Source organism: Halyomorpha halys, unplaced genomic scaffold (assembly GCF_000696795.3).
Source record: "Halyomorpha halys isolate HHAL.00 unplaced genomic scaffold, Hhal_1.1 Scaffold682.1, whole genome shotgun sequence".
Taxonomy (NCBI): Eukaryota; Metazoa; Arthropoda; class Insecta; order Hemiptera; family Pentatomidae; genus Halyomorpha; species Halyomorpha halys.
The window spans coordinates 452,799-478,573 of record NW_027106326.1 but is presented as its reverse complement, the minus strand read 5'-3'; the positions used below and the strand labels follow the sequence as shown (position 1 = coordinate 478,573).

At 30.7% G+C, this 25,775-nt stretch overlaps 1 protein-coding gene across 1 annotated transcript in view; it reads right to left on the bottom strand.

Annotated features, from left to right (window-relative positions):
- The window catches only part of LOC106685330 (uncharacterized protein CG45076), a 35,380-nt gene that overhangs the window by 4,181 nt on the left and 5,424 nt on the right, over window positions 1-25,775 (bottom strand). The window contains exons 2-7 of the mRNA XM_067044663.1: window positions 15,148-15,453; window positions 6,334-6,483; window positions 5,968-6,077; window positions 2,321-2,474; window positions 2,153-2,216; window positions 1,192-1,347 (exon numbers count right to left, since the gene is read on the bottom strand). Of these exons, the coding sequence (XP_066900764.1) occupies window positions 1,192-1,347; window positions 2,153-2,216; window positions 2,321-2,474; window positions 5,968-6,077; window positions 6,334-6,483; window positions 15,148-15,453 (940 nt within the window). The remainder of the gene's footprint in view (window positions 1-1,191; window positions 1,348-2,152; window positions 2,217-2,320; window positions 2,475-5,967; window positions 6,078-6,333; window positions 6,484-15,147; window positions 15,454-25,775) is intronic.

Sequence of the window (25,775 nt, the reverse complement as noted above, 5' to 3'; positions counted from 1 at the left end):
AAAAAAAACTTGCCTTTGGAGATTATGACAATTAATAAGCAACATGATTAATTAATTAAAATGGAGGAGAGTTCCTATATAGCAGTGGAATACATCTAGTTCTATCACATGCTTGGTCAGATTTTAGGGTGACACTAATAAATTATGAGTGGAGACAAGATAAATGTATTCTTCATCATCCTCAGAATCCAACTATCTCTAACACAAGTAGAGTGAGATTCCCGTTTGTAGGGCCACTTCCATATGATATCATCAACTCATTCCATTCACTATGTCGCTTCTGAAAGACCTTTCTGAATCCATTCACCCAAGTTTGTCTCAGATCTCCCACCATTGACCCTGGCTTCATTTGTTATTGTGGCCACACTGTTATCTGCTTGTCACTTGTGATGGTCAAACCATCTCAATCTTTCTGTATGATATTTTTGAATGGTTTCACATTTATTTTTACTTCATGTAACTATGTTTCTGGTCTTATTCCTCCTGGCATATCCTACCTTCCTACACCTTAGCTTAAGGTACACCATAGCTTCCAGGCTTTTCTTGTTCTGTTAAGTTAAAACTCTTGATTCGGATGAATAGACAAACTTTAGAAGGAAGGTTGACTTACTCACTGAAATTTATTCGATTTTAGTTGTTTCTCTCACAATAAAGAATCCTACCTTCATGACATTGAAGAAACATATTAATGTCATCTTCCTGCTACAGCTATTGTTTCCATCAATCCTATATAAGTGTAGGCATTTTTTATTAAAATTAAGTATAAAGTTTGTTAAATACTAGTTACTAATTACCAGGTAAAACATTAACATTACATTGTAAACTCGAGCTGATTCTTCTTTTGATTAATAATTATTATTTTTAAGATTGCAAAACCTCAAAAGCTTAAAATTGAAGTTTTTTAATACTTTAAATTGGCTTCAAGGAATCTATTCACTTTAAGATTTTAAACTTTTCTGATGAGACATTTTAAAATTTTATTTATTGAGAGAATCATATGAAAATCAAGGGCAGATTTTGCATATTTATGACAATTTGAATACATCTATCCATATTTTATTAATGTTACCCTAAAAAATTAAAATTTTATGTGATAGTATCATATAAAATAATATTACATGTTGTAAATTATAATAAATAGATTAGTCAAAACTTTTAGATTACTTCAGAAAAAAATATATCAATGCTTACCTGTTGGCAGAGACATGGCTTCTTCATAAGCTATGTTTTTGTAATAGTAAGATCTAAACTTAATTTCATCTTGAATGTCTCTATTTTCATCCAGGTATAAATGTTTTCTTCTAGGATAACCACGACCTCCAGCAAAAGATACACATGCTAAGTGTTCTTATTTAAAAAAAACTAATATGAATTAAAAGTACAATTTAATTTTTAAATATTTTGTACTAAGCGATGTGTAAAAAAGGCTGGTATTGTTAAAGTTGAACTAAAGGTTCTTCTACAGATGAAGTCTATTGTACCATTAAAATGCCTTTGGATTCATGTCTCCATAAAAGTTTAATTGAAGGTTCCAATGACAACGTTAAAGTATATCAAAGGATTTGCTTTTATATGTTAAAAATTACCTATTGTATTAAAAGTGAAAGTATTTTAGTTTTTTATGCTGTTAAAAATATCTGATATGAACATATTTAAGATTGTTCCAATTATAATGCACCATTAAACCATTACTTAAGATTGTCTCATATTGAAAGAAGGTTTATAATAGTTATATTATGAGATATACCCTTGTAAACTATTAATAAATAGAATAATAACATTTGAAGCTAAAATTGACTTGAATAATTTTTAGTTGTTTTATAGCAGATATTTTTAACTCAGAGTACTTGGAAATTAAATGTGTGTTCAAAAGTTCCTAAATATTGAACTGATACATATAATAGATTAAATGCTAAATTTAGTTCTCAGAAAAACTTGTAATTTTCTGTGTTTAACTTTTTCCTCAATTAATATAAGTTATTTTGTTAAAAAAGTTTCGTATTTTAATCCTAAAATATTATAAAATTATTTTCTTATAACAATTTTCTCTAGTTATTTTTGAAAATATTAAGTTCTACCACATAATAAAACTTTTTATTGAATATTTGCTGATAATATTCATGTATGAACCATTTATACACAGATCTCAGACCATGATTACATAAATACCAAAAATCTGGTGCAATGCAAAAAAAGGTTGATTCATCAAATTTCATCTATGAAATTCATTAGTATTTTGCAAAATAATTGTATTTTATAAACTTATGTTGATTATGTATGCATTAATAAGTAGGTGAATATTCTTAATGTTTTCTCATAGATATTTGTGGCATAATAAGTGATATATTTTCTTAGAGATTGTACCTATTGTTCGAGCAGATGGCTCATTATAATGAGACATGTTGAAAATCTCGTCTGAGACAGTGTTGTGCCGATGAGAATTATATTTGTCACTAGCTCGGTGCCCATAATATCTGCAAGAATTAAAACAAATATTAATGGCTAAAAAAAGAAAAATCTTTAAATCTCATAGGCTTTTTGTTGTGGATCAGGGACAGTTTTATTACAAAAAACAAAGACTACGTGTTGCTCTAATGGATGCCAATAGCAAACAGACCTCAAAGAAAGGAAACTGTCAAGCAGTCTTCCCAATAACAGTAATGTTTTATTCATATGTATAATTACAAATTGTTTAGATTACAAACAATTTGAAACACTTTTGTGAATTATGATTATAAACCTATGTAAAATAATTCAAATAAGCACAAATGTGCATGGTTTAAGTAAATAAATCAATATATGTGTATGTACTAAGTTTACATTTATTGTATCCCAGATCACCAGTTTGGATTCCGAACATCCCACTCCACTATCCAGCAATGTCATCGTGTGGTGTACGTTGTCTCGTCTTCTTTGGAGCGCGGAATGTACTGCGTGGGAGTCTTTTTCGATATAGAGCAGGCTTTTGATCGAGTCTGGCACCCGGGACTGCTTTACAAACTCCGTAAATTCCTACTTCCTACATATTTTCTCATCATCCGTTCCTTTTTTATTAATAGATTATTCCAAGTAAACCACAATGGTTCCTATTCATCCCTCTATTTTCAATCCGCTGGTGTTCCTCAAGGTAGTATTCTCGGTCCGATCCTCTACACCGTCTATACAGCTGACATCCCAACAACTCCTAACACTATCCTTACCACATATGCTGATGACACATGTGTGCTCACAGTTAGTAATAACCCTTTGATTGCATCCTAAACTCTCCAGTCCCATATCACAATCCTCGAAGAATGGTGTCGAAATTGGAGGATAAAAATAAATCCCATCAAATCACATTTACTCTTCGTCGTAAACCTGCCGACTGCCCTACAGTATACTTTAATAATGTGGCTCTTACCCCTGTAGAACAGATTCGTTATCTTGGACTACATCTTTACAAACGACTAACCTGGAATCCTTACACAAGACTGAAAAGAAAGGAAACTGCACGCAGATTCCGACTACTACAGCACTTACTAGACATATGGTCTAAACTTCCAACTCATTACAAAAGACTGATCTACATGACAATAATAAGGCCCATCTGGACATACGGAGTTGAGCTTTGGGGCTCCTTGAACCTTCGAATTCCTCTTGTATCCAATCTTTACAATCCAAAATCCTTTGTAAAATCCTCAATGCTCCTTATTTTGTTACTAATAAAACCATCCATAAAGACCTAAATGTTCCTTATGTAACCGATCTAGCCTGAACCCAATATTATTCCTTCCATAATAAACTCCCTAACCATCCAAACCCACTAGTTTCTAACCTTGTTTCCTCTTCCATTCCTGGCAATCCTCGAGGCACCTGAAAAGAAGATGGCCTCGTGACCTTATATTGTAAACTGTTAGAGTCTCTATATTGTAAACCTTATATAGAGTTCTACTACTGGGTAGTTTCTCTACATGCTGTATCATATCATTATGATCAAATTTACTTGTATTTTTTATACAGTTGTAAATATCAATAAATAAATAAATAAAAAAAAAAAATTTATTGTAGCTCTTGTTAAATTCTTTGTATATCAAAGATAGAAAATATCATATATTTTCAGGCCTATTGAATTAGTAACTAATTATAAATTTTAATATTATAATTTTTATGAATTTGGTTGAATTTAAATGTGAAATAAACATTGCATCTAGAGTATTTTATTCCATTGTAACATTGCCAGTGACTCATCTAAACTTGATATTTGTAGTGCTATACTCTTTTTGGTCTCCTGGAAACATTACCTATCAGTAGATAGGTTGGTCAGTTGGTTAGTAAGCTGTCCTTATTGAGTACTGAACCCAAGACCCTTTATGGGCTGTTGTGGTATACAGTTTTAAAGTTATATATGTATTTTAAATCTTTAAAACCAAACTCCTTATATTTTACATATATGCATGTGTGTATGTATATTAGTATTAAGGAGTTTGGTTTATAAGAACTAAAAATAGAAATAGGTTTATTTGTCATCGGTAGCTCTATTCTTTAGAAAAAAATGGCAAAGTGTATTGGTTTTAGATGTATAATTAATGTTAATGTTTGTGCAATGATTATTCATACAATTTGTATCCAAAGCAGTTCCTCGTCTCATCAATCACATTTGTCAAGCCAAGTAATTTGAAATGAAACTTTTTCAGAGTATTAATCGACATATTATAATATAACGAAATATAATAGGATATTTTGAATTAACCCAAGAATAGCATGGCATACTTGCTTATTAGTAAAAATGAGTAAATTTTACTCACATAGATGTAAAGAACATACTTATTGTATACCATCTACATCTAATCAAGTATCTGATTTTAGGAAAATTTAAAAATAGTTCCAAAAATAAATATATTGATTATATATATACTAACATATATTAGTAAAAAAATTGAATCCTCCGTATTACAAAATGTTTTCCATTTGAATTTAATACATCATAAACTTAAGTACTTAAGAAAGCTAAGGTAAATACATATGAAAAAATTACAAATAAAAAACTAAATTTGTATCTAATTATTATAATAGTAAGTCAATTGAATAAGACATCTAAATCATAAACCATTAGAATTAAAAAGGAGTCACAATCATAGATGATAACAATCTCTCTCCAAAATACCATGTTCCTAAATTCCTCAACTGGAAAATTGTAAGGGAAATATCAACCTACCCTCATGTCACTTCTATATGTTTGTAATCAAAATTACTATTTAGATGGCTTTAGTTCAATTCAATACCTTTGGTCCTTTAGGTCAGTTTCTGAAATGTTTGGCCCAAGTATTGGTGAAATATCCATTATTGATACATTCACGTTACACACAATGGGTATCAATGAGGCATATTCACTAAACAAAACAAAGTATTCATCTAAAGTTACTACCACCAAGTGCATAATGGTTTCAATAAGTAAAAATTACTCAGTAAGATTTAGAACTTGTCCTACATGGTTAACTTTGACAATAGATAAATAATTTGTTATCATGACTAAGCAAGTGTAAACACATTGCTGCCCACTCATCCACCCCACGTTATAGAGGTGGAGGGGTAGAAGTTGAAATCCTATGAGGAATTTTACTTCTTTTACTCAACGATATCATTCTAGGGTTAAGGGTAAAAGTGATATCTGAAAAAAATCTATTTATGTAGTAAATATGAATCAACAATGTCGGATTCAAGAAATAGACCATTAAATTTTAGAAAAAATAAATAATTAAAAATTATCAGAAAGTATTTTTATCTGGTTACTATGTATTTTTAAGTATTTTGATTCCTAATCTGCTTTTAATGTGGAGGAAAGATGAAACTAAAATTTTACTGATATTTATAAAAATGTAATTTTTAATTTTTTTAAATAGGTGTATTTATATTGTAATCAAGCAGTTCATATTCCACGAATTCTGACCATCTAAACTAAAAAAAAATGAATTACAGTATTGTACTTACGGCACAATTTGCAGTGGGGTAGTACTTCGGGGGTGAGGAACGGAAGTGTAGATGCGTTTCATTAATCTTTCGGTTTCGGCTCTTATTATTTTAGTTTCATCATCAAAATCCTACAAAGTAGTTCCATTAACTAAACATGCTAATTAAAGGAGACTGATGGCAGCTTTATTCTAAACTTCATTTTACTGAATAAAAAAAATACATTAAAGTAGGTTTTTTACATGTTTCCAAAGTGGTACATTTTATAAGTTTGATTCAAGAAGGAGCATTTACTCAGATTTCGATTAATTGCAACTTATACATGCAGGTAAAATTTGTAATTAATTTCTAAGCCATAAATACTTATTTAATTATTATTTCACTCACAACAAGAGGTCGAGAGTTGAGGAAGTCTTCGGTTGGAACATAGGCCAGATGTGGTCTGGATCTATGGTGAATTCTGTCCAGCTCGCCAATGAGAACGGAAGTCCGGATCGAAGGCTTCACCCTCCATGTTGTTACGCTTATCCGTGGTGCCTAAACACATTTAATTGTATTTATGTATCCTTAACTTTCATTTGGCTATTACATTCAATTACTGCTTGTCATTTTCATCCATAGCTATCAAATATGTTGACATGGTACTTTATGAAAATAAATTGCATTCTGTTGACGAAAGCTACAATTACTCACGCAATCAACTAACAGCATTTTTTATTTTTGAACTGTTACATTGATTATATTCCAAGGTTGGGAACTCTTGGGTTGTTTTCCCTAATCTGCAAGAAACTCAATACCAGAGGGTTAAAGAAAAGTATGATAAATGAGAGAAATATAAGTTCAAATTTTATCAGGAAGTTTATGTATTATGCTGAAGTATCTGGTCAATTATGGTTTGATCAAACATAAAGATAAATAGATTTAGATCTAACAAGAAAAATTGGGTAGAAAAAACTAATAGTAAAACATTATCGTACCAACAAGTTTTGGGAATTAGTATCTAAACGTTGATGATTGATTAATTTGATAACGATGATGTTAAAAGACAAACGTGGATAATTTTAGTGGCCACCTAAGCACATCGAATTCGCTTTTCAATTTTTTTTTTCTGGTTTGAGTCATTTTAAATTTAATCTCATTGACGTCTTTATTCTATTATTTCATTTTCCAGATTTTTTTAAATATTTATTTATTGCTATTTACAACTGTACATTATAATACATTTAGTAAATCTGATCTAATTTAAATTGGAGTGTTACAGGAGTGTAGAGAAACTATCCATTGGTAGCACTCTAATGATATTTTACATTAGCTGGTCTCGTGGCCATCTTCTTTTCAGGCGCCTCAGAGGATTGTCAGGAATGGAAGAGGATGCAAGATGCAAGAAACTAGGGGGTTTGAGTGGTTAGAGAGTTTATAATGGAAGGAGTGATATCTGGTTCGGGCTAGATCGGTTACATAGGGAACATTAATTAACTTTATGTATGATTTTATTTGTGACAAAGTAAGGGGCATTGAGGATTTTGGATTGTAAGGATTGAATACAATATGAATTCGAAGGTTTAGTGGAGGCCCAAAGCTCAAATCCATAACATATGTCCAGATTGGCCTTATTACAGTCATGTAGATCAGTCTTTTGTAATGTGTTGGAAGTTTAGACCGTTTGTTTAGTAAGTGCTATAATAGTAGAAATCGACGTGCAGTTTCCTGTCTTTTCAATCTTGTGTGAGGATTTCAGGTTAATCGTTAGTCCAAATGTAGTCCAAGGTAGCGGATCTGTTCGACAGGGGTAAGAGTGACATCATTAAATGGAACTGTAGGGCAGTCAATAGGTTTTGGCGAAGGGTAAAGGTGATTTGATGGGATTTGTTGGAATTTATTTTAATCCTCCAATTACGACACCATTCTTCGAGGGGTGTGATATGGGATTGGAGATTTTCCAGATTTAAAACAAAAACAAAAAATTCTTCTGTTCTAATACATTGCATTAGACCAGCAGATTATGCAGAAAAATGTGACTTATTTTACACAAAGTTTAATTTATTTATGCCCCTGAAGGTGAAGAGCAAATCTCTACGTTCTTCTTCTCAAACCCACTATCATCGAACATCCAGCTGTCTTAGACCCTTCTGCATAGCATCCAGCCATCTGATCCAGAGGTATGGTCTTCTTTGCTTGCCATCCAGTTTACAATTCTTAAATTACAATTATGAATATCTTTTAGGATATTCTTCGATTTGGGCATCCTCTCCACATGTCCTAATTAACTTTAGAGCAAGCTAATTTGAAAAAAAAATCAGCATTTAAAACCTAATAAGCTCTGTGAGTTTATTTCAATAAGGATAAGGACTTGTTTATAATAAGCATAATTTAACTTTACATCGTTTTTACTACTGACAGTTTTTATTAAAATCGTTATAATAAATACTGTCAGCCTTTTTCTAGAAAATTGTCAAAAAAAAGTGTGAAATCTATTTTATAAAGTGGGACTTAAGTCATATCTATTTTAGCGAAAATTTAATTTCAGTTTCAGGTAACTTTTCGTTTTTGAGCTAGGCTGGTCACAGATAAATACACAGGCATCATTTTGTGAACCTCGGTCGTCAGGACACAAGCTAGGTAGAGCTTCGTTGAAAACTCGAATACTAAATTTTTCACTATCGCAATTCCCATTCTAAACTATATTTAATAAGTAGGTAAGTGAAGTAAAAATGAGAAACAAAATCTATTAAGTTATAAAAAGATATTTAAGAGGTAATACTACGTAATAATATACACAATAATATATGTGCAAACACTACAAGAAATACAAGAATGTATTTTAATTATAAGTCTAAATAATTAAAATATTATCCTAATATTAATCTAAATACAACTTTAGTAATGAAACATTCTATCATTTGTTCAATTTTTTGCCCTTGTAGTTTATAATGAAATTTTACTTTATATAAATTCTAAAAAATACTAGTTTAGGTGATTTATCATTCATATTGTTGAAAAATATATGTGTAAAATGGGTAATTGTGATGTTAAAAAAATCTATGTACAGTTTTATTAAAAGTTATCTTATGCAACAAGCAGTCATATATGTTATATCAATAATATTATTTATATTGAATAGAATAAATTAGTAAAACATAATACATGCGATAAAACTGACAAACGTAACACCTATTTATTACTTACCAAATGAATGAAAAGAATATTTATATATACAGGATATTCAAGACTCAATAGATACTGATCACAGAACACTGATTCACAGAATAGTACCCGGCAGGGCGAAGGCACCTTCCTGTATGACTACCCTAGATTAGCTACCCTTCAGGTCTGCATTCCTCCCTCGTGTTTTATGGAATAGTACCCGGTAGGACGAGGATACCATCCTCCAAGATATAACAGGTATCACTCCTTAGACTCACCCTATCTAGTCATCTTCCTTGTCAACTACCTTACCTTTATTAACTGAACACGCATTGTCGAGGCCTTCTGGAGAAGCAGAATAATTAAGAAAATAATTCACCTCGACAGCGCAAATCAACAAAACTCCAAGCATTTTTTTTTTCTACAGTTTTGATAATATGCGGGCTAAATTTGTGGAATATGGAACAAAAATAAAGAATTAAATCGTTTGAGAACTATATTTCCGGTAAGAATCTCTCATTATAAATAATTTAAATATCCTGGGGTGACCGGGAAGAATTCAATTCTTAAGGGTAATTGAATTCTCAAACAAAATTGTCCTGTTCTTCTGTTCGATGTCCCTCAACATTTTCCCTCCAATGGTCTAAAACTGTAAAAGAATACTTCACACTTTATGATGAATTGTGCCTACACGACGCGACGGATCGTAGAAACAATCAATATAAAATCGCTTTAGAAAATCTTTCATCAAAAATATACTTTTCCATTGGAAATGCCAGAGTTTAGTGCATTGGAGTAAAACTAAAAACAGGTTACAAAATCGACTTGACAGTCAAAAGCAACTTCATTCTAAGATCTATCCAGATTTATTACTGGATTTTCAAAACTTTTGGAAAACATGATATCGATCGAGTTAGAAACACCCTGTATGTATATGTATATATATAACATCACTTTATTTGAAATCAAACCATGTTGATACAAAATCAACAAGAGTTAGCAGAAAATATGCCAAGCGTTGTATTATGTCATCAAAAAATATTAAACGTTAATAAATTCAGAACCGGAGAAAGCTTTATTTTTAAAAATTAATTATCTATGAAAATAAAATGTTAATTAAACTAGTTTAGTAGTGACACTGTAGGGAGAAATTGCTTAGTGAACTTCCAGCAACTAGCTACTTATTATGTAACTTTGTGGCTGGGGGTGCCCTCTGAATATTTTGACCTTGAATATATTAATGAATTATTTCATTTGATTTACAACAGGGAGGTCCACAGGTAATCTCTTTTTTTATTTTTTTTTTTTAGTGAATCTAATTATCTCTAACCTGCTTTTACTTCCTTGGTTTATTTCTACATTAATCTAGGACAAGCCAAAAAGATATTTTCTGTGGACAATATGCAAAATAGATTCTCAACCTTCTACTACCACACAGCTCTAGAAAACCAATTCCAGACTTTCAATCTTGTACTCTTTCATACAACAATGTTCTTGGTGAAAATCCTTTAATTAATTTGTAGGGTTAACCCCCACCCTCTCCTTAAAGTCCGTTCTCATTGAGACCGAATCCTTTCACTACTTGTTTATTAAACAAAAGACAAAACGAAAGTAACAATTTACAACGTTACTATATTTTCTTAGTTCTAGGTACGTTAATAAGACACCTCACGTATGCTGGTATTAATTTTTATTTATGTTGGTATGACGATATATCTGACGTAGAATATATTTAAGCAATAAAAAAAAAATTATTTTATATCTCTGGTTCTATTCAAGATATACAATTTGTTTCTTCCAAAATATCCCTATTGAAAGTGATAAAACAAAAAATAAATAAACGAGCCATCAAAATATTCACGTATTTTTGGAGCACAGAATCTAAACTTGATCTCAGTTATTTTTTTTTTTTTTTATATTAGCAAACTAATTACTTTACTATTTTGATGGATCTATATTTTTATTTTACCACTTTCCAAGAATAACATTTTAGTACCAAAAACTAATTTTTCTATCTTGATTAAAACCAGGGATATAAAATGAAATGTGTTTTCACTCGTCAACTTCTCTATTGAGTTGTAGAGTCGCTCATAAAAGATTCATAAAATTTAGATGACACATCTAAATAGCTTATTATTTATGGCGCTCCCCTTCTCAGAAAACTGATTAACAAATGCTCTAATATGTTGTGGCTCTTGACTTTCAAGAATCTTTACCAAATATTTTCCTAGCTCTAATTTTTTTCAAAATAATAAAAATTTCATCAACGAACCTAGCTATATTGTTTGGCAATTTTATCTGTTGAGACATCAGTTATGACAAAAATTATGTCATAAACGAGTTTTCCGAGGCTGAAGTACGCAAAGTAAGGATTTAAATTTTTATTTTTACTAATATAGAAAATCTGTTTATTTCTAAGTATTTTCATATTACAGATCGTTAATTTCAACTTATAACCTTAGAACAAAAAAAAAAAAAAATTGGAAATGACGAAATTTTGACTGACATTCATTTCCAATTTTATGGTATTGTTGATCTTCCTTGAGGACAATTTTCCCTACCGAATTTCAGTTCATTTGATCCAAAAGGGGGTCGCTGGTTATGGTATAGATAAACAATAGCCTCTCATATTATAATCTTGTCTTCAAATAACAGCAACAAATACCAGTGTTTAAATAGTTAAATTAAATAGCTAGAGCGATTTCATTTAGCTCCAATAAATAAAAAAAATATATTTATATAAAATACAAAGTGATATGCTAATTTTGTCCATGAACACTTGTAAAAGCACATAGAAGTAGTGAAGCGTTTGTGGTTCTCCAGAATGTCAAATAGTAGTCTGAAGTTTTCCTATATTTATTTCACCTGCTGATCCTGAACAACCATAACCCATGGATCTATACCGATTTATCACCGAGTTGGTGGGGAAGAACACTTGCCCCAAAGGGACTGGTTATGGGACTATGGACCGCCTCCAGCTCCACCATGGAAAACATGGTTCGTATCAAGCTGAAGTTACACACTCCAGGAAGTAAATCTAATTTTAAAATGATTTTATATCAGTCAACTTGTCTTAGAAGGCGTAAAGAGTAGCTTTGGTGATTGTCGCCTTCATAACTCTTCAGATCAAACTAAAAAAAAAAATCGGAAAACTAACTAAAATAAAATCGTTTTAAAATTAGGTTTCATTTATGGATTAAAAATATCCCCTTTCCTTTTCAATATAATAAAAAGAGAGGTGTCATTTGTGTCATGAACACCCTAAAGACATCCTAGAATCCGTGTTCTTGTGGTTATGGATGGGAAATCCGGGCCCACGTCTAAAGTGACCTTCCCTCCACTTTTTGAAAAGTACAAAACAATACAAAGAGTAAGGGATAAATTAATTTAGCTTTGTAAAGAAATTGAACTAGAGACACGATTAATTGAATTTCAAATATTAAGTAATATTCTACAATTTTTTAATAATATAATTCATTTTGGAGGCTTGGAAAGGGCGGCCATGATGTAATTTCCCGGGGAGGTCGAATGTGCCTCTAGATATGAAACATTCTGGAAAAATATCTATTCCTATTTTTAGTTAAGACAATAGAAGTAATGTTACTTCTTTATTAGGGAAATGGGTGTTTTTTAAAAAATTTTATGAAAATTCATTCTTTTCAAAATAACATCACTCTCTATAGATCAGTTTCAAGATCAATCTTAATATATATCTGACTAATCTGTAGCTTCACTAGCTCAACTACCATAAAAACAGATGGAGGTATTCCAAAACAAATTCCTGAGAATCATAGTTTCCCGTATCGAACTAAAATAACTTGGGTGCGTTCAGGGTTAAATATATTCTTCACACAATGTTACAAGTACAAATTAATTTACTTCTTTAAATAATGCCCTCACTATTTAATAACTTAAATAGGTAATTTAGTAACTTTAAACATCACCAAATGATTTACACAACTTTTATATAATTCCATTTTCAAATGTTTATTTTTATAAAAAAAAAAAAAACCGAGAGAAGAGAAGATGATTTGAAATTGACGGCGAATGTTATATTTAAGTTTATTTGATAATTAACATCCACCCTAATGTTGATCCACTTGATCACGAAATTCTTATTTTTTTCACATATAATCCATGACATTAGATATTGAAAAAGGAATAATTCTAGGTAAAAAATAAGATAAATTAATATTCACTTATGGAACTCATCTATCGTTTGTGATCGCACCAATAAATAATACTAGTTTTAATTTCCATTATTATTTTAATATACTCGGTACAATTAAAGTATCTGAAAAACAGATAAGAAAAAATTTATGTTTTCACATAATCAGGATGTGTTCTGAAAAAAAAAGAGGCTGCGGAAGTACATAGCGAGAATCAGCTCTTTTACTTAACTACCCATGACTACAACAGTCTGGGATTAAACCAACTCTTAACAATTGTAGAAACAGAACAAGTGTTAGATATAATGAAGAAGAGCGATTGAGAATAAGTTGTCCAAAAATATAACCTTATATTTGTAATATAACCTTTCCGAAAATTCTTACTGAGAGGTAAGTCTCACTGTCTATAAACTTGGGATGTGCTTTCTAATCTTGTAATGGGTGAGAACAAAATAACAACAGAGAGCCACGTTATTATAACAAGGAATCGTAAAGGAAACTTTTTTCTCTAAAAAAAACCTTTGAAATGAACAACGGCCATGAATATTACGAATTCATCACATACTTATTATATTACCATATTAATTAAGTCATCAACCAAATATTGAGACAAAAAGACTAAATAAAAGCAGAATTCTCGTGATTTTATTAGTAATTCTATGACGGGGCAGGCAATGTGTATTCGATATTCTTCTACATTAAATAGGGCCTTCCGTCATCAAATTCTTATTCACCGCAAATGTAAAAACATTACTACAAGTTCAAAACACCTATTAGAAATTTTGATGCTTGAATGCGTCTATGGGTAACTGAATGCTGTGGGGAGATGGATTTCGAACCCAAGTCAGATTCACAAAGTCTCTTTCATTCGAATTTCTCGAAAATAACCTGCATTTATTTATATTTACATCTAACTGTTTATCTCTAAGCTGCTTTTGGTGAAACCTTGTGCCTCCCGGAATTCAGATTTTGTTTCCATACCTTAACATATAAATGTCCTAATGAAATATTCACAAGGTCTACCTTCTTGTCGTTTATTTTTGTTGTGGCACGTAGATCCCTCAGAGGCTTCGAACATTTAGGCCTATGCCTTAAAATTCTCATCTGATTTGTCAACGTCTCCCTTCGGGTCAGGAACATCAGTTATCTCAAATATCAAAATGTAAACTATCATGTCCCCCTAAAGTAAATGAGTCGATGAGGATCAATACAAAAAGATGTTATTTCATATATTTAATTAAGTATGTTAATAAATTTAAATAAAATATAAAATCGTTTACAAAAGCTAGAGTTACTGAAACAAGTTATAGCTTTAACCTATACCATGCTGTTAGTGAATCCACGACACTATATAAAATTTCACTCTCATGCAAAAGGAATTACTGATTAATGAATTCCTTACCTATGGTAGTTTCGAGACCAAGAAAGAAGTTGTTGATGAACAAGAGCTTAGTGGAAGGAGAGAAATGGGTTGGGTAGGAAATGAAAGGATTTTCAGGTGAAGGTTACCGATTCGTCGAATTAAATATGAACAGTTTCATTTTTCGAGAAGTCTAAAGTTTCGAAGACCATGATGTTATGGAATCTATATTTTAAAATTTCATTAATCTATATATAATATTCGAATTTAAGAAAGTAAAAGCGAAACATCGTTTAGTGAGAGGCTCGAAGGAGTGATGTTAATTTTTTTTTTAATTTTATATAATTAATTTTTAAATAATAAATTCTGTTAGTGAAAAAACAATGTTAATTATATTAGACAATCATTAATCAAGTTCTAAGAGTTGCACACATCAATCGCTCATAACTAAATAAAAATCAATCAATATATATATTTTAAAATCAAATGAGGCAACTGTCTGGCTAAGGTGGGGTCCCGAGCTCAAACTCTGTAAGAGAAGTGGCGGTAGGTTGTGCCGTGGGGTAGTCTACCGGAAGTGGTGGAGGAATAGGACGAGTGGTAGGATCCGGGGTAGTCTGAGGATCTGGAACTCCTTTCGGTGCTATAAGAGTACGCGCCCGGTCCTCCGCTTGTCGACCGGTTCACGGTCTCACTGCTTGAGCTATAGTGCCTACTCGGCGGACCGGAGCCACGTCTACTCGTCTCTGTGTTGGAGTTGTAAGAGTAAGAGTACTGCTCCTCGGCCCTTCTGCTCCTCTCCGGTGTGTCCGTCACCACGTAATGTCTCGGGCTCTACAACAGACGTTGTCATCTTTCAAGCCGTCCCAACAGCTCACAATACATCATAATATCAATATATAATAAATTAAGCTACACAGCTCCGTCCATACAGAAATAGGTCAGTATTCCAACCGTTTCCACTTATCCTCTCTCATCGACAGTTGTCGAATGGAACACTATTGCTAGAACGAGATACGTCGTGGTAAGCATTTCAGTTGGATCCATTGCGGAAAATCTATACTTAGCATGTTCTCTCTGGAACTGACCAATCTTCTCGTACTCCTCGAAAACTAAATGAATATGCTACGGAAGCGTAATGCTAGTTTGTAACTGTTAAATATTTATAATGACCACTGACCTTCAACTTATTTATTATAAATGATAGACCTTCCGAGAGTGATTCATGCGAGGAACACAATATCATGAGAGTTGCTGATGGCCATATGACACTTAAGTCCGTACACGTGTGGAGCACTGTCAGTATCAAGCACCATGCTAATTACTAATTATAATACTTACTACACTAGAAATTTGTTATTTTATAAAAATTTACAAGATTAAACGCTACTTTTGATTGAATTAATAGTATGTTAAATCACTTATCAATTGTATACATATAAATTGCGTACTCATCATGTACTTCAATCCTGTCTTCGTTTCACAAAATTTAAAATACATCATTCTTTATACAAATAGTTCGATATTTTCCGAAGAGCATAGCCCATTATTAGTATGTTCAATTTCAGGAAGAAACGAACCTTTATTCGATAAACTCGTAAAAATTTCGGAAATAGATATTTTAAATACAGAAGAAAAACAAAACATGCTTTTAGTAAAAGTTGGAAGTACATGAAAAGATTCGCTGAGCTACTTAATTATGTTAAGGCACACATAGCATTCGAGCTTTTTACATGTAAATTAATTGAGCTTGTAAGCATCTATTCCTATTCTATTCCTGAGAAGGCATGTTAATTCGATTTAGCTTGTTAAGAAAAAATAAGCTGAATCCTATCGCTATCGAGCAAATTTAAAACTATACAATTCGTTATTGTACTATTAGCTATCGGTGTGTTGTAAGTATTTCAATGGTAACTGAATGAAGGGATCGCATTGAAAAGGATGCGTTTTCGGGAGAAGGATGACATTGGAGCTCTTGTTCCAGAGTAGTAGTTGCCGTCACAGCCGTACACTGTGAAGGGAAGAGGGACCTGGCTTGGGCGCGGAACTGTTGGCACCTTGTCCCAGGGCACCTGCCTCCTCTGTGCAGAGCAAACCAAACCTGTTAGTATAGTGTACCTCACCCAATGATGGAGGTTGAGGATTGGCAAGGAATGCTAACTTAACATCCGACAATAATGGGTGAAAACTATGGTAAGAAAAGCAGCTTATTATGATCCCGTGTACTCGAAAAAACTAAACAAAAGAGGGATTTCGAAAAAAAAGAAAAATATATCTATATAAAAAAGGGATATGAAGCGAGTCTCCAACAACCTGAACTCTCTTCTAAGCCTTGAATATTTCATTATAAGTTGGCATGTGAAAGTCAATATATCCATTGTTGTAATGTTATAATTAAACAATTATTAAGGAAGCATTTCATGTTGGTAAGTTCAATTTTTATTGATATTGAACACCTATTTTACTGTGGAAATTTAAAATTTTGTGTAAAAAATTTGTAAAGGTTTACTTTTGAGAAATTGTTCCTGATGGCTATTATCGTTCTCGTCCTACAGTAGAAACAACAAATTGAAAAAAGTTCACTTGGCAACTTAGACATGTTTATCGGGGTAACATTTATTTATTAATTGCATATAAGGCTTTAAAAGGTTAGTTAACGTTTATTACACAAAGCTAATCATATGGACAAATTATGATGAATTATATGAGGCCGCACAAGCTATAAATTAGATTTTATTTATTTGTAACAAGTGACAATTGCTTGTTTTTATCGAATGTTCCATTTGTTACCATGTTTATTTCCATAGGAAGTAACCTGTAGTAATACGATTTTTCATAAAAAACAAACAAACATATTTTCAATACAGATAAAGGTAATCGGCTTTGTTTCATGATATTCAAGAAGTATATTTTTGTTACCTAATTTTTTTTTAAATGTGCAGGGTAGTTCAGTGAGTAAAGTGCTGTGTTACCAGGCCCGGGTAGTAACCATATGGCAGATAATTATTTATTCTGTTACTTTAGCCCTTAGTCAACCCTGTGAGTTCGGGAACCCTTCTGGGGCACACCCAGCCTCTATCAAGTGCGTACCCTTGATTGGGGATAACGTTGAGCGTGGTACTGACCATATCAACTCCTTCCACAACCGTTGTATAAGTTGTTCAACATTACTATTCCTGGATTATATCGATATAAGATTTTTTAAAAGTTCCTTTGAATAAGCAAGACCGACTAACTTTGTATTTTTGTTTTGTTCTTATTATTAATTTGTTTTACAATCTGACCTTCACTATTTTTTTTATCCTATTTGCCTTTAGGTTAAAAGTTGAATACAATTTTGTCTAATTTATTTATTTATATCTTGTACGTTTGGAGACAACTGCATTCTTTTCAGCATCTAATCTGATCCGGTATTCTCGAGTTAGTAGCTACTTTTAAATATATAACAAGTTTTAAAAGTATATAACAACTCCAATGAAGTTAAGTCAATGACTAAGAGCTTTTTGTCCCGAAAATTCCAAATTATAAATAAATAATTTAAACGCAGCTGTATTTTAATTTTTTAGTTAAAGCAGATATGAGTATAGAAAAAAAAATGTTCTTTTGAAATGTTAACTTATAAAAATTAACTATTGCTCACTTTTATAAACAGTGGTAGAATCTGAAAATCACTAAATATTTTTACAATATCGGTTTATAACTTAGCCAGTTTTGTTTTTGTTAATTGTGATAAATTTAAAAATGTTTCACTCGACGATTCTTCTATGTAAGATCATTCAAAACAAATTCTAATGAATGAGCGGAGAGGACGAGTAATTTATGAGAATTATGTACAAACAAAAAAATGTTAGTTTACTGAAGTCACGAAGGTTGGGGTAAACTACTTAATAAAATTTATATTCATATATTCTTTCTTTTAAATAATTACATATTTCTAACAATATTCCAATAATGGAGAATGAGTTATAAAATTGGGTTACTTTATTTGCTTGGAAATCATCAATGCGCAATTTTACAAAGTCTAATCGATAAAGTTTAAAATATATATATTTTAACCATTTTTAGGAAGGAATGGAACTTGTATCAATATTTTTAAAAAATACTATGGTTTCAGAATAAAATAGAAAATAACTAAATTTTCTTCTAAAATATAAGCTTTAATGTACTTATAGAGGTATAATTTTATAATTCTACAACAAATTTTGACTTCGCTTGGTTCGTAAAAGAAATAGTTTACATTCAAATTGCTTAAATTTTATACAAGGACACAAAAAATTAAAATAACTTGAATTGAGTTGCTCAGATGTTTTCGTCCAATAATTGTACGTTTGTTAAATTTATTTCTGATATAAAAGAAAAAACGGGTCTGTATAGATTGAGTAAGCTTTTTTGAATTAGGATTCCAATTTGAATTATGAAGATATTAAAGAGTTTTATCTTGATATCAGGAACTCAGAAAGGTTAAATCCAATACTGTTGGGGATCAGATCCCACAGATCCCGTCCAATTTTATGCATTTTCTTAGTAGTTTTTATTGATAGATATCCTTTGCCGTGGTAAGAATTACACGTAAAACATTAGGATTTCTATCTTCATTAGACTTAGCTGTAAAACATTAGGATTTCTATCCTCATTAGACTTAGCTGTATAAAACATTAGCGAGTTAAATAAAATCAACTTATTATTTTTGGCGCCCATCTATAGACAATATCTAGATTCATCCCCTCTCCACCCCTGCCACTTTATAGCTTTGGTGGAGCTATTGAAAATTTGGCGCTGAGATAAGAAACAAGAGAAAATCTTGAGTGTTAGCACAGGAAAAATAAACGAAAAAGTTTGCAAATTAATGAAACTTTGGTTATAACTTAATTTTAGTAAAAAGAACCGAAATATTCATAGTCCACCCAAATTTAAGGACACAACCTCCCCTGATGGGATCGCATTAGAAGTGGGTATTTGAAAAATAATTTACTCAAAATAAGTCGAGTGAGGTATCGTTTGTTGTAGTTTTTATGTTTCAGAATCAAATAAGACCACAACCCCATGAAGATAGAGTCAACATTTTCAAAATTGTTTATTTGAATAAAATAGAAAAATCACAATATTTTGCTGAACGATGTTATTTAACTACAAATAAATAAATGATGGTACCTAGTGACGAGGGACTTCTTCATATCGGTGGTAGGAAGGGGGTGTCATTCCTTACAGTATTTTGTATGTTAAAAATTTTTGTTTTAAGTGCCTATCTGATATTGTAAAAATTAAGGTCAAACATTTTACACAAAATTGCCTATAAACGCTATTAGATTATATTGGAAATTGAAGCTGGAGGTTAATTTTTCAGAAATTTTCCGGGGAAAGTAAAAGTTTATGGAAATGTTATTATTGTTAGGAAATTTGAGACTTTACCACTTCAAATAAATGTTTGTAGCAAATTTTCTGCGTAGTACCTGCTTGATAGAACCTAAATTGTAATACTTCATTGGAAGTAGATACCGCTTCATATACCATATGAATTGAAAGTAATACTGGTTCGTGTAGCTTGAAGTCTTGTAAAGGAATCACAAAGATAAGAACGCCTTGTTGGCAGTTTTGGTCGTATCCTTGTCCTTCATGGCTAGACGATTGTTTTTCCAATGAAAAATGAATGAGATTTGATCGTAGTAGCAGCAAATGAAGCCCGGAAACAATCAAATGCTCTTGTACAGCAAAACGCGAGGCATCTTTTCTCACTGCTGAATATTGTAGCGATACTATTTAGAGAAATTAATTGACTAAATCATTTATGACAATTATCCATAGCGCTTTATTTACATGACTCCACTAGATAGAAACTTTGCCGCAAAAATTAATTGGAAATTCAAATATTTCGAAAATCTAAAATTTCACTCAGAATTCCTATAACTTTGCCCTCCCGTAGAAAATATCTAGTGTTGATTTTCCATGTTTTCAAATATCATTTATCAGCTATTTTGAGTATAATAACCTCTTTGGGTAAAATGTTTCGCAACAATTTTTTGCAATTTAAAATAAGGAACTTTTAGGGTTTTCAAACAATTGGAAGGAGTGACACCTCCGCGTTCGATCATCTTTCGGTAAAATATTGTGATTTATTTAACTCAAATGGCCACAACTTTTAAAATATTGATTCTATCACCATGGAAATAGTCTCATTCTATTTAGAAACATAAATACTATAACAAAGAATATATGACTCAACTTGTTTTGAGCAAACTATATTTCAAATACCCCAACTCCAATTGCCAAATATCCAGTCCTCCTGAAGATTATTGGGCTGATTTTGCAGATGAAACAAAAGTTCCATTGATGTACAAATTTTGTTGTTTATTTGGGTCAATTTTTTCCCTATTGTATAGTGCATGTTTTATGTTAAATCAAAATTTCTTGGTATGATCTACATTTTTCGCAATATGGCTCCAGGATCAATACTAAAATATATGACGATTATTTTCATTTATTCCAAAAGTAACATCGATTACTTAATCTCAACGGTAGTTCATAAGAGTTTCGAAGATCCCATGAATTTATATGCATGAGAAGAATTTCCAAATTCTCCATGAGTCATGAGAAGAATCTGAGCTGGGGTGTAAACTAAAAATAGTATTATTGGGAGGGGGGTCGGTGGAAGACGGAACCTACGCCTCGAATTGGACACTCAATCTCCCGCTGCTTGTTTAATATATCTTACTCAAGTTCTTTTTGTAAAAATGTCCCTTCTAAGGTTTCCTACTTTTTTACTTGGATGAGTGTTTTTGGCAAGTACTCGTTCGATAAAATATTTCAAATATTTTTTTTTATATCTTTTTTTTTTTGTTCAATATAATCGATTTCTTGGCCGAGGAAAGTCATACAAAAAAAAAAAAAAAAAGGACGACTACATTCGATTTTTTATTTAAGGAATTTCTTTTTAGAATATTCAAAAACATTTTTCGAATGATTAACGTACTTGCTCTATCTAATGTAGCTATGCAAATCAAATTTATGAATATGTCTTATGTGTTTGGTTTGTTGCTTGTCATAAATAAAAAATTTTTATATGAATATTAACTTTAATAATATAGAAATTAATTCTTAATGGCTTATTATGCCAAATGGTGTTTTCTCGTTGGTGTAACCTAAGGAGAGTTAAAAAAATAAAATAAAATTTATGTGAATCCATGTAATACTCGATGTACCTAAAAACCTTTTTTTTTTTATAATAAACAATCTTCTAAAAATAATTTTATGAATTTTACAAGAAAACTGAAAAAATTACATTATTTTATAATGAACAAAAAAAAAAAAAAATGTGTACGCATATATGAGAAATGTGTTTTATAATACAATTATTTTCAAAATGTTTCGAAAGCTTAAAATTCAATTAATTAGATGTTTAGAAAATTTAAGAACTGAATTGAGTTCTTAAAAACTGTATGCAATTGGAACAAAATAGTAATAATATTGACGAAAAATAATGGACTCCAGCATTAGAAATTAAAATTATGAAATGTAAAGTTGAGAATAAATGGAATGCAGATGTGGTATGGGATTTCGAATTGTATTACAAGAGAAAACTATATTTGGTTAGGGGCTCGAGAACAGATCTTGGCTCCACCCATCTGCTATTTCCGACCCTTTTCAACTGAATTCAATGAAATATATTCCTCCGCTAGCATTTCCAAATCCAGCACAAGTCTGCCTGTCTTAAATGAGATATATCAACTAATTTTATTAGGTATTTTTATTTTTAAAGCTCATAGTACATTAAGCGCGATGAAAAATATTTGAATGACAAGTGGAGAAAAAATGCATTGGTAACACTCCAAAGGATGCTTGCTGAGAATAAAATTCCAACATCATACTACTCACAACATTAATAACATTAAGAGAAATTTCTATTTTCGTCCTTATTTTTTCCATATCAAAAAATTCAAGAGAATGGTAACCAAATAATAATAATATATATAAGTAAAATAGCGATAGCTGTTTTTTTAAAATTCAAAGGTCAATACTCATTCAATAATATCTTTATTTCAAAAAATAAAATAGTAATAACGAAAAAAATTTTTTTAAATGTCTATGTACTGTACTGTAATAATATTGTATTATTATAAGTCTGTTATGTGACAATAACAGACTTCGAAACCTTTAAAATCATTAATCTTTATAAAACTAATTAAATTCATTATTGTATAATAACAGAGTTCGAAACTTTTAAATCATTAATTTTATTCTTTATGAAACTAATAAAATTCATTATCGTATTAAATAAAATAAATATTAAATCATTAAATTAAATTGAACAAATAGATATGAGTAAGGTATAAACTGAGTATATTTCTTATGATATTTTTAATGCCTCGAATTTTTCCATTTTTCCAAACACATTATCGCACTACGTTTAGTGGTATAGAGTTAATCATCGCAACCATATTTTAGTTTTTGAAAATTATTTCCTGATCCAATTTTTTAATTATCCTCACTGATTGAACCCTTAACTAAAAACTTTAGGAAATATATTGAACTAGAAAAATCAAAATCTTTCCTTTATTATTCAGCAAAACCTCGTAGGGAATCATTATTATTGATATGCTGGTAGTAATAAATATAAAAATAAATAATATTTATTTATGTTTGATAATGTGAATTCAGGATTTTTATATCAAAAGTTTAGATATATTAACTTCTGATTTGTATAGGATATTTTATTTTGACAAATTGAAATTCTACAACAAATACCAATTCGGTTTATTTCAAAATTTATATTATACTCCTTCAAATAGGAGTTGTGAATGTTCTTCCGATGTATGCATGTATTAGAGTGGTATTATGAATTTTAATAGAATATAATTGTGGACCATGTTCAGTTTTATGTATATATATATTTTTTAGTATATTTAAAATATTTATAACTATGTTTGATGAAAAAAAAATTCATGTTTGGATAAGAGAGAAAATTATAAAATTAAAAAAAAAAATGGAAAGTATATACACTTATACAAAGAATGATTCAATGCAAGAAAAAAAAATTAAAATGTATAAGTGAAAACAAGAAAATAGGCAATAAAAAAAAAATCATGTATAATTTTAACATATTTTTCAACAATTTTTATAATATGACTATTTATGTTATTTTACTCTCTGACTACTAATATTAATATTTCTCAAAACAAATCACTATTTACTAATGTTATGTATACTGTGATTGAGGCAACCCAATACAGTTGGGTAGCATACAATTTTTAATAAAAAATTAAGTTATAAAAATTAGATGTTCTCACAATAATTTTCAAATAATAACTTTACAAAATTGGATGTATCGGTTTTTGATAGATAGCTTCTCAATTGTTGAAAATTTAATTTCATCCAAAAAAAAAAAAATAAATAAATAAAAACCATACAAAATGAGATGGACTTTTGAGGTTATAATTGCTGTTTAAGTAAAAAAAAAAAAAAAGGAAAGATACAGTCTTGAATGCCGGAATCAAGTTTGATGTGAATTTTAAAACTGTTGCAGTGTTAAAAATTTTAATATATAGTATTCAGTCATGGAAATTGTATAACACGCTCGGAAAGAACACTATTTTCGGGATTCGAGTTTAGACATTTCCATTCTGTTCTGAAACAGGAAGAAGGGTATTTATCGTTTGTCGAATCAAAAACTAGTTCTGGAATAGGAAATAGGTTTGCAGCAGTATGTTAGGGTTCATTTAGTTCTGTGAAAGCGAACCGAGGGACACACCTAGAGAGAAACGCTTTATTTAGCCATGCTGCCTAAATACATTGGGTTGCTACATTACACATCATACCAATCAATCCATGATCGGAAATGTATACAATACATATATTAACATGATATAACAATTAGTTAGATTTTAACCATAACTTGACGTATTTCTCATCAAAGCTGGACCCACGATTTGGAGGCTTCCTAATGGATTTGAATAACGTCTTGTGTTTATTTACATTTTTTTTATTCCCACCTATTGTATATAATAACGATTTTAGCTAGTATATTGTTTATTTCTGTTGATTACCGAAAAAAAAAAATGAATTCTTTAATACTGAGGACCCCATATATTAAATTGAGCCCAGATATTTCTTAAGATGGCACAGTTTTTTATATTAGCTTATCTGATGAAAAAAAAAGTGGAAATTATATAACTCCTATGAATAATTTTAATGTGTGAAATCTGCAACTCAGCTGCTCAGTTCATCTACATAATATTACTATCAAGATACATGAATTAATTAGTAAAAAAAAAAAGTACAATAGAATAAAATCAGAACAGAATAACTACTGAACAAGGAATTTGTTTTTTTATTAAAAAAGTTAAAATTAACATACATTCAACAGAAAAAAAATCTTTAATTTACAACTGTCGGTTCTTTCCTAAACGAACATAAGAAATGGAGGATTATAAAAAAAAAAAATTTCAAAAAAAATTTAGTTGAAAACTACGATTATTCCACAGCATAATTATTCCAAACCCATTTCATAAATGAGAGTTAAAATAGTTGTTGAATTTAACAAGTCCCCCTACAAAGGACTATGACAACTAATTCATATATATTAGCTTGGCTACTGTGCCTTGTTAAAACTTTGCTACACTAAAATCATATTTATAACACCCAATAATTGCCTTAATTTATATTTTCAAACCATTACATTATTATTCTTTAATATGGAGAATGTACGACCCAACTAATGCATCACAAACTCTACAAACACACATAACATTTATTGAAGAATGGTGTAAAAACTGGAGAATCGAAATAAATCCTGACAAATCCCATCAGATCACCTTTACTCTCCGTCGTAAACCTACCCTCCTGTCCTACAGTATCCTTTCTAAATACTCCACTAACGCCTGTTGAACAGATTCGATACTTCGTTTTGACAAGAGACTTATTTGGAATTCACACACAAGACTGGAACGACAAGAAACTGCTCGTATATTCCGTATTCTATACTTACTTGACAAACGCTCTAAACTTCCCATTCACGACAAAAAGTTAGAATACACTACGATAATCAGACCAATTTGGGCATATTAGATTGAGCTCTGGGGCTCCACCAAACCATCAAATTCTTCCCGCATCCAATCCTTACAAACCAAAATCCTACATAAAATCCTTGATGCTCCTTATTACGT